This window comes from Salvelinus namaycush, chromosome 5, assembly GCF_016432855.1.
Source record: "Salvelinus namaycush isolate Seneca chromosome 5, SaNama_1.0, whole genome shotgun sequence".
In the NCBI taxonomy this organism is placed as follows: Eukaryota; Metazoa; Chordata; class Actinopteri; order Salmoniformes; family Salmonidae; genus Salvelinus; species Salvelinus namaycush.
Genome location: NC_052311.1, coordinates 19,015,196 through 19,029,266, shown reverse-complemented (window position 1 = coordinate 19,029,266; position 14,071 = coordinate 19,015,196). Strand labels below are relative to the sequence as shown.

Below are 14,071 nucleotides of genomic sequence, written 5' to 3'. Positions count from 1 at the left end.
ACTGTGCATAGGACCACTTTAAGCCATACACTCCACAGAGCTGGGCTTTACGGAAGAGTGTCCAGAGAAATTGCTTAACTTTTACTTGGTACTCATCACGGATCCGGGAGCACCCTCATCAGTAAAAAAGCTGACTAGCATAGCCTAGCATAGCGCCACAAGTAAATACTAGCATCTAAATATCATGAAATCCCAAGTCCAAGACACCAGATGAAAGATACACATCTTGTGAATCCAGCCATCATTTCTGATTTTTAAAATGTTTTACAGGGAAGACACAATATGTATTTCTATTAGCTAACCACGATAGCAAAAGACCCAACCTTTTTTTCTCCACCATTTTTTTACTGCATAGGTAGCTATCACAAATTCGACCAAATAAAGATATAAATAGTCACTAACCAAGAAACAACTTCATCAGATGACAGTCTGATAACATATTTATTGTATAGCATATGTTTTGTTCGAAAAATGTGCATATTTCAGGTATAAATCATAGTTTTACATTGCAGCCACCATCACAAAATCTCACCAAAGCAGCTAGAATAACTACAGAGACCAACGTGAATTACCTAAATACTCATAAAACATTTATGAAAAATACACAACGTACAGCAAATGAAAGACAAACATCTTGTGAATCCAGCCAATATTTCAGATTTTTTAAGTGTTTTACAGCGAAAACACAATATAGCATTATATTAGCTTACTACAATAGCCAACCACACAGCAGCATTGATTCATGCACGTTAGCGATAGCGAATAAACCAGCAAAAGCTATTACATTTTTCACTAACCTTCTCAAAACTTCATCAGATGACAGTCCTATAACATCATATTACACAATACATATATGGTTTGTTCGAAAATGTGCATATTTAGCGGCACAAATCGTGGTTATACAATGAGAATAGTAGCCAAACTGCAAACAAAATGTCGGGAGAAATCTTGGGAGAGGCACCTAATCTAATCAATAACTAATCATAAACTTGACAAAAAAATACAGGTTGGACAGCAAATGAAAGATACATTAGTTCTTAATGCAACCGCTGTGTTAGATTTTTAAAATGAACGTTACTACGACATACAGCGTGCGTTAAAGCGAGACCGCACCGAAATTAATGGCGGAGTAATAGTTTAACATTTTTCAACAGAAATACGAATTAACATCATAAATAGTTCTTACTATTTGATGAGCTTCCATCAGAATCTTGTGCAAGTTGTCCTTTGTCCAGAATAATCGTTGCTCGGTTGTAGATTGTCGTCTTCAACTTTGGAATTAGCAGCAAACATTAGCCATGTGGCGAAGACGTGTCCAACTCACCATAACGCAGCACAAATAAAATACCGAAAATCGCAATATACTGATATAAACTGATATAACTCGGTTTAAAATAACTACATTATGATGTTTTTAACACCTATATCGAATAAAATCAGAGCCGGATATATCTAACGCCTATAACGAGAGCTTTTCAGAATGCAATCCTGAGGTCTGTCTTGCGCCATGACGAACGTTGAAAAGACTGCACACCCGGTTCCAAGAACTTTTGTACGGCCTCAGATCTACCTAGACACCCCATTCCAATTCTCACTGCTTACTGACATCTAGGGGAAGGCGTATGCAGTGCATGTCGACCCATAGATTACATGCAAATTAATAAACTGACCCTGGAACAGAGTGCCCGATTTCAGATTTCTCACTTCCTGAGATTTGAAACTGGGACGGAGGTTCACCTTCCTGCAGGACAATGACCCTAAGTATACTGCTAAAGCGACACTCGAGTGGATTAAGGGGAAACATTTACATGTCTTGGAATGGCCTAGTCAAAGCCCAGACCTCTGTGATATGACCTAAAGACTGCTGTACACCAGCGGAACCCATCCAACTTGAAGGAGCTGGAGCAGTTTTGCCTTGAAGAATGGCCAAAAATCCCATTGGCTAGATGTGCCAAGTTTATAGAGACATACCCCAAGAGACTTGCAGCTGTAATTACTGCAAAAGGTGGCTCTACAAAGTATTGACTTTGGGAGGGTGAATAGTTATGCACGCTCAAGTTTTCAGTTTTGTTGTATTTTTTGTTGTTTGTTTCACAATAAAAAATATTTTGCATCTTCAAAGTTACACAAAGCATGTTGTGTAAATCAAATCTATTTTAATTCCAGGTTGTAAGGCAACAAAATAGGAAAAATGCCAAGGGGGGTGAATACTTTCGCAAGGCACTGTAGTCTCTCAAAGCACTTCATGATGACAGAAGTGAGTGCTACGGGGTGATAGTCATTTAGTTCAGTTATCTTTGCCTTCTTGGGTACAGGAACAATGGTAGAAATCTTGAAGCATGTGGGGACAACAGATTGGGATAGGGAGTGATTGAATATGTACGTAAACACACCAGCCAGCTGGTCTGTGCTTGCTTTGAGGATGCAGCTAGGGATGCCGTCTGGGCCAGCATCCTTGCGAGGGTTAACACGTTTAAATGTTTTACTCACGTCAGCCACGGAGAGCTCAGATCTACATACAGTAGGTCTTAGCTCAAGTGCTTATGTTCACGTGGGTGCTCATATTTATGTAATCATATGGCAAATCAAACTTTATTTGTCACATGCGCCGAATACAAGTGTAGACCTTACCATGAAATGCTTACTTACAAGCCCTTAATTCTTGTCAATAGGGGGGCGCTGTTTTCACTTTGGAAAAAATCGTGCCCAAATTAAACGGCCTCGTACTCTGTTCTAGATCATACAATATGCATATTATTATTACTATTGGATAGAAAACACTCAGAAGTTTCTAAAACTGTTTGAATTATATCTGTGAGTAAAACAGAACTCATTTGGCAGCAAACTTCCATACAGGAAGTGACAAATCTGAAAACGAGGCTCTGTTTCAGGGCCTGCCTATTCAACTGGCTTTTATTTATCGATATGTATGCACTTCATATGCCTTCCACTAGATGTCAACAGGCAGTGGAAGGTTGAATGGGGTGTCTAGCTTGATCTGAGGCCGAATAAGAGCTTTTGGAGTGGCAGGTCCGGTATTTTGTTTGTTGTCGACGGCGCACAGGGGACCTCGACATTGTCTTCTGAAGAGCGTTCGGTATACACGGCGAATTGCTCCGGCTCTGATTTTATTTGATACATATGAGAAAAACATCATAAAGTAGGATTTTTCAACCGAGTTGTATCAGTTTATTCAACGTTTATTGGGACTTTTGGAATTTTCCGTTCTTTGCGCCAAGAGTTGATGGGCATGTTCGCGCCACATGGCTAGCCAAGGTTGCTAATTCGACAGAAGAAATGGACATTCTAAAACCAAACAACGATTTATTCTGGACCAAGGACTCCTTGCACAACATTCTGATGGAAGCTCAGCAAAAGTAAGACACAATTTATGATGTTATTTCGTATTTCTGTGGAATATGTTGACCCTAACAGGGCGGAGAATATGTGAGCGCTGTCTCACAATAATGCATTTTGTATGTTGTAGTAAAGTTATTTAACTTTTTATGGCTGCAGGGGCAGTATTGAGTAGCTCTGATTAAAGGTGCCCATTTCAAACGGCCTCGTACTCAATTCTTGCTCGTACAATATGCATATTATTGTTATTATTGGATAGAAAACACTCTCTAGTTTCTATAGCCGTTTGAATTATGTCTCTGAGTGGAACAGAACTCATTCTACAGCACTTTTCCTGACAGGGAGTGAGATTTCAGAAATCTTGGCCTCTGGTCCCAGGTCAGTTTTAATGTCCCTGTAAATGCTATGAGGATACAAACTGCCCACGCCTTCCTCTAGATGTCAGTAAGAGGTGACAATTTGAATGGAGTCGATTGCGCAATCAGGGCCTGTATAAAAGACCACAAGGCGGAAGTAGCTTCCTTTTCCTGCTGCGCCTGACGCACGATGGACATCGGACCTGCTCTCTTTCCAAGCTTTGGTTTAGCCACTTATATATCGCCGGTCATGTTTTTACTCGTTATAGGTGTTAAAAACATCATAAGGTAGTTAATTTAAACCGTTTTATAGCAATTTATATCCGTTTAGTGCGATTTTGAGGCATTGCTTTGTGATGCACTTTGAAGCGCCGGGCACGTTTCCAGTACCGGTCGAACGTTAGTGGGCATTTCGACGGACAAGAGGACATCTTTCGACCAAAAGAAGATTAGACCCAAGAAAGGATACATTGCCCAAGATTCTGATGGAAGATCAGCTCATAGTAAGAAATATTTAAGATGATAAATCGTTGTTCTGTAGAAAAATGTTAAACGCACATTCCGCCATTTTTTTTGGTATAGCTTCGCTTGGCGAACCCTGTATTGCACAGTAAGGATAATTTTAGAAATGTAATTCAGCGATTGCATTAAGAACTAATTTGTCTTTCGATAGCTGTCCAACTTATATTTTTTTAGTCAAGTTTATGAATAGTTATTCATGAGACAAGATCACTGTGAAAGATGGCGCCCGACATTTTCAGGCCAGTTTTGCTAGTATTGTCATTGTATAACCACGGTTTTTTGTGGCTAAATATGCACATTTTCGAACAAACTCTATATGTATGTTGTAATATGATGTTACAGGAGTGTCATCGGAAGAATTCTGAGAAGGTTAGTGAAAAAATTAATATATTTTGGCGATGATTACGTTATCGCTCTCTTTGGCTTGAATCAATGCTCGGGTAACGTTTGCACATGTGGTATGCTAATATAACGATTTATTGTGTTTTCGCTGTAAAACACTTAGAAAATCTGAAATGTTGTCTGAATTCACAAGATCTGTGTCTTTCCATTGCTATGCGCTGTCTATTTTTAAGAAATGTTTTATGATGAGTAAATTGGTAATACACGTTGCTCTCTGTAGTAATTCTAGTCGCTTTGGTGAGATTTGTGATGGTGGCTGCAATGGCAAACTATGATTTATACCTGAAATATGCACATTTTTCTAACAAAACCTATGCTATACAATAAATATGTTATCAGACTATCATCTGATGAAGTTTTTTCTTGGTTAGTGGCTATTTCTATCTTTATTTGGTCGAATTGGTGATAGCACCTGATGGAGTAAGAAACTGATGGAGTTAGAAAAGTGGTGTCTTTTGCTAACGTGGTTAGCTAATAGATTTACATATTTTGTCTTCCCTGTAAAACATTTTAAAAATCGGACATGTTGGCTTGATTCACAAGATGTGTACCTTTCATATGCTGTATTGGACTTGTTAATGTGTGAAAGTTAAATATTTAAAAAATATATTTTTTTGAATTTCGCGCCCTGCACTTTGAGCTGGATGTTGTCATAGGTGTACCGACCTCGGGCTTGCAGCCATAAGAAGTTAAAAAAATCTAACACAGCGGTTGCATTAAGAACCAGTGTATCTTTCATTTGCTGTACAACATGTATTTTTTAGTAAAGTTTATGATGAGTTCTTTGATTAGATTAGGTGACTGTCCAAAATATCTCCGGAGATTTTGGTGAATTGTTGCTACATATTCACAATGTATAACCACGATTTGCAGCTCTAAATATGCACATTTTTGAACAAAACATAAATTTATTGTATAACATGATGTTATAAGACTGTCATCTGATGAAGTTGTCCAAAGGTTAGTGATTAATTTGATCTATATTGCTGTTTTTGTGAAATCTATGCTGGCGGTGGATAAATAGCTTTGTGTGTTTGGCTATTGTGATGAGCTAATATAATTCTATATTGTGTTTTCGCTGTAAAACACTTAAAAAAATCGGAAATATTGGCTGGATTCACAAGATGTTTATCTTTCATTTGCTGTACACCATGTATTTTTCATAAATGTTTTATGATGAGTATTTATGTATTTCACGTTGCTCTCTGTAATTATTCTGGCTGCTTTGGTGCTATTTGTGATGGTGGCTGCAATGTAAAACCAGGATTTTTAGCTATAAATATGCACATTTTCGAACAAAACATAAATGTATTGTATAACATGATGTTATAAGACTGTCATCTGATGAAGTTGTTCAAGGTTAGTGATTAATTTTATCTCTATTTGTGGGTTTTGTGAAGCCTACCTACGCGGTGGAAACATGGTGAAAATATGCCGTTGTGTGTTTGGCTATTGTGGTTAGCTAATATAAATACATATTGTGTTTTTGCTGTAAAACATTTTAAAAAATCGGAAATGATGGCTGGATTCACAAGATGTTTATCTTTCATTTGCTGTATTGGACTTGTGATTTCATGAAATTATATTATATGGTATCCCTGTCCCGTTAGGCTAGGCTATGCTAGTCAGGTTTTTTAATGAGGATGCTCCCGGATCCGGGATGGGTATGAAGTAAAGGCTAACCAACAGTGCAGTTCAAGAAGAGTTAAGAAAATATTTACCAAATAAACTGGAGTAAAAAATTATAAAAAGTAACACAATAAAATAACAATAACAAGGCTATATACAGGGGCTACCGGTACCAAGTCAACATGCGGGGGTACAGGTTAGTCTAAGTAATTTGTACATTTAGGTAGGGGTGAAGTGACTATGCATAGACAAACAGCTAGTAGCAGCAGTGTACAAAACAAATGGGGGGGGGGTGTCAATGTAAATAGTCCGGTGGCCACTTCATTAATTGTTCAGCAGTCTTATGGCTTGGGGGTAGAAGCTGTTAAGGAGCCTTTTGGTCCTAGACTTGGTGCTCTGGTATCGCTTGCCATGCGGTAGCAGAGAAAACAGTTTATGACTTTGGTGACTGGAGTCTCTGACAATTTTTGGGGCTTTCCTCTGACTCTGCATATTATACAGGTCCTGGATGGCAGGAAGCTTGGCCCCAGTGATGTACTGGGCTGTACGCACTACCCTCTGTAGCGGTCAGATGCCGAGCAGTTGCCATACCAGGCGGTGATGCAACTGGTCAGGATGCTAACGATGGTGCAGCTGTAGAACTTTTTGAGGATCTAGGGACCCATGCTAAATCTTTTCAGTCTCCTGAGGGGGAAAAGGTGTTCTGGTGCCCTCTTCACGACTGTCTTGGTGTGTTCGGACCATGATAGTTTGTTGGTGATGTGGACGCCAAAGAACTTGAAACTCTCGACCCGCTCCACTACAGCCCTTGTAGTCCACGATCAGCTCCTTTGTCTTGCTCTACATTGAGGGAGAGACTGTTGTCCTGGCACCACACTGCCAGGTGTATGACCTCCTCCCTAAAGGCTGTCTCATCGTTGTCGGTGATCAGGCCTACCACTGTTGTGTCGTCAGCAAACTTTTTAAAATAAAAAAATAAAACGAAAATGTAACCTTTATTTAACTAGGCAAGTCAGTTAAGAACTGACTTGCCTAGTTAAATGATGAGCTTTGTGGGCACTATGGTGTTGAATACTGAGCTGTAGTCAATGAACAGCATTCTCACATAGGTGTTTCTTTGTCCAGCTGGGAAAGGGCAGTGTGGAGTGCGATTGAGATTGCGCCGTCTGTGGATCTGTTGGGGCAGTATGCGAATTGGAGCGGGTCTAGGGTATCCGGGAGGATGCTGTTGATATGAGCCATGACCAGCCTTTCAAAGTACCTCATTGCTAACGACGTGAGTGCTACAGGGTGGTAATCATTTAGGCAGGTTACCTCGACTCCCTTGGGCACAGGGACTATGGTGGTCTGCCTGAAACATGTAGGTATTACAGACTTGGTCAGGGAGAGGTTGACAAATGTCAGTGAAGACATTTGCCAGTTTGTCCGTGCATGCTTTGAGTACAAGTCCTGGTAATCCGTCTGACCCCGCTGCTTTGTGAATGTTGACCTGTTTAAAGGTCTTGCTCACATCGGCTACCGAGAGCGTTATCACACAGTCGTCCAGTCGTAACTGTTAGACCATTTACTTTCAATCACAGACTTGGCAGTCAACAAGATAAATGAAGATACATTTTCATGGACATGTTTGTGTTCAAAACTATTATAACCTCTGAGATTTAATCCGATTTCTAATTTCTGCCTCTATCAAATCAGAATCCATCTGGAGACTGAATACCTTAGAGACTACCTCAGAGACTACCTTAGAGACTCTACCTCTACCCTCCTGTAGACAACACTGCAGTACGTCGCAACTGAGCATGTGTGAAACCCTAGGCAGCTAAGCAGAAAAAAACATGTCAGTTTCAACCAACAATGTCCGTGGATCAAATGAAAAGATTTAGAAGTATAGAAAACATAATGTGAAGCTTGTCGGGCGAACAAGCTGCCTGGGGACAATTTGTGCTCTGTAGATCATATTTGATTATGTAGTACAAGTAAGACTAGTCCTTAGCCTTGGACACAACAAACACAACCCTTCAACCTCTAAAACCCTGTTCTGTAGCCTCCCTTGCTTCCTGCCTCAGGAAATATGTCTGCCTCCCTACTCACTGTACTAGGAATTCCTCACAGCATTGCATCCCCTCTTCATCTGGCACGTGTATCACAGTAAGACGGCCATATACTACTTAAGAATAATTAATTGTTGGGTCGTTACCATGAACGATCAATCAATGCTCATCTACACTAGGGATCCAGAATGAACTTAAGCCTCTGAGCTAATGTACTCACACAACATTCCCTGTAGACAGTGCATGTGCTGCTGCCATAGAGTTCACTGTGATTGATATTCTAATACAGACACCGTCTCTCAGAGGAGCCCAGGCCTGATCGTTGTACATTCATAGCGCGCCTTCGCACATAACAGCTGTCCAATCGATGAAAGGGGAAAAGGAGGAAAGCACCCATTTCAGTACATGTGTAAATGTAAGAGGCATCTATCAGCGACCTGCATTGAATAATACACTGGTTCAAAAGTGAAGGCGCAGCACAGAGCGAGAACCATTTCAACGTCAAATGGCAATTCAACGAGAGAGAGAAAGAAAGAGAGAGAAAGAGACTTTTGGGAGCGCAAAAGTGCATGATCTTTCAGTTAATTTAATACATGAGAAGCAGAGAGACAATTAACTCCATATTTGTACCACATACCCCTGCAGCCCACTGGCGTACCTCACACCCCCGCAGCCCATTGGCCTACCATACACCCCTGCAGCCCACTGACCTACCATACACCCCTGCAGCCCACTGACCTACATACACCCCCACAGCCTCTGCGCAAGGTGTGGGGACCTAGAGATTCTGGGGTCCCACACCCCCCCCCCCCCCCCCCTCTCAGCCTTATTGCAAAATGTGTAGAATAGCATGAGATTAGCTATAAAACTGCACATTCTTCTCTCTGCCCCATGGCAATATGTGTATAATTGCAGTATATTAGCTTTAAACACTTACCTTTTTCTCTTTGCCCCATGGAAAAATGTGTAGAAGCTGCAGTACACTACTCACTATTTATTATGAGTTGCAACTACTTCCATAAAATAAAATATTATATGTCAAGTATTGCAAGATCAAATGTCAAATACACAAATAATTAACAAAGAGTTGATAGTTATCAAAGACTCTACAGGCAGTCGGTCCTAAGTTAATTAACGGTGACTAACCCCGATCCGTACACATTTGCGCAACCGCAGCATTCAAACCAGGCTGCAATGAAAACAAATGGGACTGTAGCGACTGTGCTGGCATCAAAATCTGGGGTGTGAACTATGTTTCTATTCAAGTGTTGATTGACATGGTAATGGGCCAATAGTATTGGGGAAAAGTTGAAAAAACGGACCCCTCTGTAATGGTTTCCGTCGTCTGAAGAAGAGTAGTTGGACCAAAGCGCAGCGTGGTAAGTGTTCATGCTTATTTATTTGAACAGAACACTATAACAAAATAACAAGAGAATAAATGAAACCGAAACAGTCCTGTAAGGTGCAAAACACTAAACAGAAAATAACTACCCACAAAAACCATGTGGGAAAAAGCTACCTAAGTATGGTTCTCAATCAGAGACAACGATAGACAGCTGCCTCTGATTGAGAACCACACCACAAAGAAATACAAAACATAGAAAATGAATACCCACCCAAATCACCCACGCGTGACACCCTCAGAAGCTGTACGTTAAATTGTGATGTGTCACGACGTAACGTACGACACGCATTATGAAACTCATTCTGTGCCGTACAGCCTCTTTCCACCAGGTGTAGCGCTTCTCTCGCAGATAAAAAACAAGAAATGATCAATGGTGAGTGTAATGGTGATTGTAAAGTTAATTACTCGTGAGTTCATCAATAGTTAATTCAATCAATTGTACATTTTTTGCCTAATCATGACTCTCAAAAACCGTGGCAGCCGCAGTTTAATTGTGAAGAAAAATTTAGCGCTGCCCTAAAAACCCTATTCAAATACGACACAAACCTTCAAATAGGTATGTAATGAGAAATTATATAAACTCTTTATAGTGTTTTGTTTACATTTTAGAGGTCATAAGTTGGACAAACGGGGTGAAAAAAGCTGTTCCCCACACGACATATCTCCCCATTTCACTATCACGCAGTAGCTTTTGCTTCCCCACCCACCATTTAAATAAATACCCAGCGGAGCTCCATTGCCTTCTTCAATCATGCAGAGACGGGCAGGTCTCGTCATTAATTTTACTGGAAAGCTTTACAATGGTATTCATATTACAGTTGACCTGGAAGTATTCCATTTTGGGGGCGCTAAAATAAGGTCAAATGTACGAAAGTGCGTTAGCTATCGTTATACAAACACTGTTTAGCTAACAGCAAGCAAGAAGAAAAAGTGTTTCTGTTAGAAGGCCTGAAGTAATCATACTGTGTGTGGGTGGTTGGTCCTCAAGCTAATCATGCTAATTAGCTAACAGCTAATCTACTAGCAGTAGCCCAACACCAAGCACAATGCTACATGAAATGGAAGTGTTTCTGTTGTGGTAGGCATCTTACCTGAAGTCCCAGTAGCTTCTCACTGGGCTTTATGTGTCTCTGGATCTCACATGCCACTGGCTGGATGACTTTGATACCATCCTCGTAAAACACATAGAACATATTGGCAATTCCAAGACCTGGGTGAGAAATATAACCTTGTTACAAGTCAGACACAGGGTTTGTTGAAAGGTGAACAACAAACTACTATGGCAACTGGCATGTAGCATGACATACAGCACAGTTAAAACCAGTGGTGGAAAAAGTACTCAGTTGTCATACTTGAGTAAAAGTAAAGATACCTTAATAGATAATGACTCAAGTAAAAGTGAAAGTCACCCAGTAAAATACTATACTGAACAAAAATATAAAGTGTTGGTCCCATGTTTCATGAGCTGAAATAATAAATCCCATACATTTTCCTTATACACAAAATATATTTTTCTCAAATTGTGTGCACAAATTTGTTTACATTCCTATTAGTGAGCATTTCTCCTTTGCCAAGATAATCCAGCCACCTGACAGGTGTGGCATATCGAGAAGCTAATTCAACAGCATAATCATTACACAGGTGCACCTTGTGCTTGGGACAATAAAAGGCAACTCTAACATGCGCAGTTGTGTCATAGAACACAATGCCACAGATGTCTCAAGTTTTGAGGGAGCATGCAATTGGCATGCTGACTGCAGGAATGTCCACCACAGCTGTTGCCAGAGAATTTAATGTTCATTTCTCTACCATAAACCGCCTCCAATGTCGTGTTAGAGAATTTGGCAGTACGTCTAACCGGCCTCACAACCACAGACCATGTGAAACCACTCCAACCCAGAACATCCACATCTGCCTTCTTCATCTGCAGGATTGTCTGAGACCAGCCACCCTGATGAAACTGAGGCGTATTTCTGTCTGCAATAAAGCCCTTTTGTGGGGAAAAACTCTGATTGGTTGGGCTTTTGACACCCAAAAGTAGTTTTGGGTGTCAGGGAAAGTATATGGAGTAAAAAGTAAATTATTTTCTTTAGGAATGTAGTGAAGTAAAAGTAAAAGTAGTCAAAAATATAAATAGTAAAGTAAAGTCCAGATACCCATAAAAACTACTTAAGTTGTACTTTAAAGTATTTTTACTTAAGTAATGTACTTTACACCACTGGTTAAAACAGTGGAGGTAATTAGCTCGTTCAATATACCTGGATAAAAATTACATATTATTAGCTGTTCGCTAGCAGTAAATGTATTTTCTTTGGTTGCATAAACTTTAGTGGGTAGTTTCAGTAGTTAGATACACCACTGACATGGCAAAAACTAATAATAGTAAAAGTAACTACTGAAAACACTACGAAAATTTGAATTCAGTTAATTAACCTGTTTGGGCTGCAAGGGGCAGTATTGAGTAGCCAGATAAAATGTGTCCATTTCAAACGGCCTCGTACTCAATTCTTGCTCGTACAATATGCATATTATTATTACTATTGGATAGAAAACACTCTCTAGTTTCTAAAACCGTTTGAATTATTTCTCTGAGTGAAACAGAACTCATTCTGCAGCACATTTCCTGACCAGGAAGTGGAATGTCTGAAATCGATGCTCTGTTCTTCTTCCTGCCTATAAATGGGCACAAGACCAATTAGTTTACATGCACGTCATACACCTTCCTCTGGGTGTCAAGAGGCTGTGAGAGAAGAAATGAGGTGATTATCTTGGTCTGAGATGGAACACATCATCTTGGAATGACGTGTCCACCATTTTCGGTACTCTGAAGAGCGCGAGCTGGACAGTGGGGTTGCCTTTTGTTTAGCTGCCGTAATCTCCGGCTTTGATTTTATTTGATACATGTCACCATATCATCGTAAAGTATGTTTTTTCAATATAGTTTCATCAGATTATTGAAATTTTTTCGGGAGTTTTGCCGTGTTCCGTTCTCTTCCGTTTGTTGACATGGAGAGTGTCGTGCCACCCGGCTAGCGCGCTTGCTAAATGAAGAGGGAAAGTTGCCGTTCTGAATCCAAACAACGACTGTTCTGGACAAAGGACACCTTGTCCAACATTCTGATGAAAGATCAGCAAAAGTAAGACCCATTTTATGATGTTATTTCATATATCTGTCGTAGTCGCCGGCGCCCAAGTGTTTCTGGCTATTGTGCTAAGCTAATATAACGCTACATTTTTTTCCCGCTGTAAAACACTTAATAAATCGGAAATATTGGCTGGAATCACAAGATGCCTGTCTTTCATTTTCTGTACGCTATGTATTTTTCAGAAATGTTTTATGATGAGTAATTAGGTATTTGACGTTGGTGCCTGTAATTATTATGGCTGCTTTCGGTGCAATTTCTGACTGTAGCTGCAATGTAAACTATGATTTATACCTGAAATATGCAAATTTTTCTAACAAAACATATGCTATACAATAAATATGTTATCAGACTGTCATCTGATGAAGTTGTTTCTTGGTTAGTGGCTATTTATATCTTTATTTGGTCGAATTTGTGATAGCTACTGATGGAGTAAAAAACTGATGGAGTAAAAAAAGTGGTGTCTTTTGCTAACGTGGTTAGCTAATAGATTTACATATTGTGTCTTCCCTGTAAAACATTTTAAAAATCGGACATGTTGGCTGGATTCACAAGATGTGTACCTTTCATATGCTGTATTGGACTTGTTAATGTGTGAAAGTTAAATATTTAAAAAAATATATCTTTTGAATTTCGCGCCCTGCACTTTGAGCTGGCTGTTGTCATAAGTGTACCGACGTCGGGCTGCAGCCATAAGAAGTTAAACTACCACCAAGCTACTACAAAATGTAGTTGAATTACTAGTTGAATTACATGTAGTGGAACTACTCCCCGACAATGTCATTATAGAAACTAATGTACAGTATCCATATTAGGACAGCTTGACATTTCCATTGAATTTGTGTCAATCAATGTCATTTAATCTACTTCATAACATGATATAGTAATTCACTGTTCAATAAGCTCAGGGCCCTGGTTCTGAACCCCACCCCGTGAAACTGGGTCCTGGACTTCCTGATGGGCTGCCTCAACACAGGGGCCCCACAAGGGTACGTGCTCAGCCCCCTTCTGTACTCCCTGTTCACCCATGACTGCATGGCCATGCATGCCTCCAACTCAATCATCAAGTTTTCAGACGACACAACCGTAGTAGGCCTGACGAGATAGCCTACAGGGAGGAGGTTAGGGCCCTGGCAGAGTGGTGCCTGGAAAATAACCTCTCCCTCAACGTCAACAAATGAAGGAGCTGATCGTGGACTTCAAGAG

General features: G+C 40.1%; 1 protein-coding gene across 1 annotated transcript in view; it reads right to left on the bottom strand.

Moving 5' to 3' along the window:
* Positions 1-14,071, bottom strand: part of LOC120048025 (follistatin-related protein 5-like) — a 244,119-nt gene that overhangs the window by 37,909 nt on the left and 192,139 nt on the right. Inside the window, exon 12 of the mRNA XM_038993697.1 lies at positions 10,814-10,932. Coding sequence (XP_038849625.1) covers positions 10,814-10,932 — 119 coding nt within the window. The remainder of the gene's footprint in view (positions 1-10,813; positions 10,933-14,071) is intronic.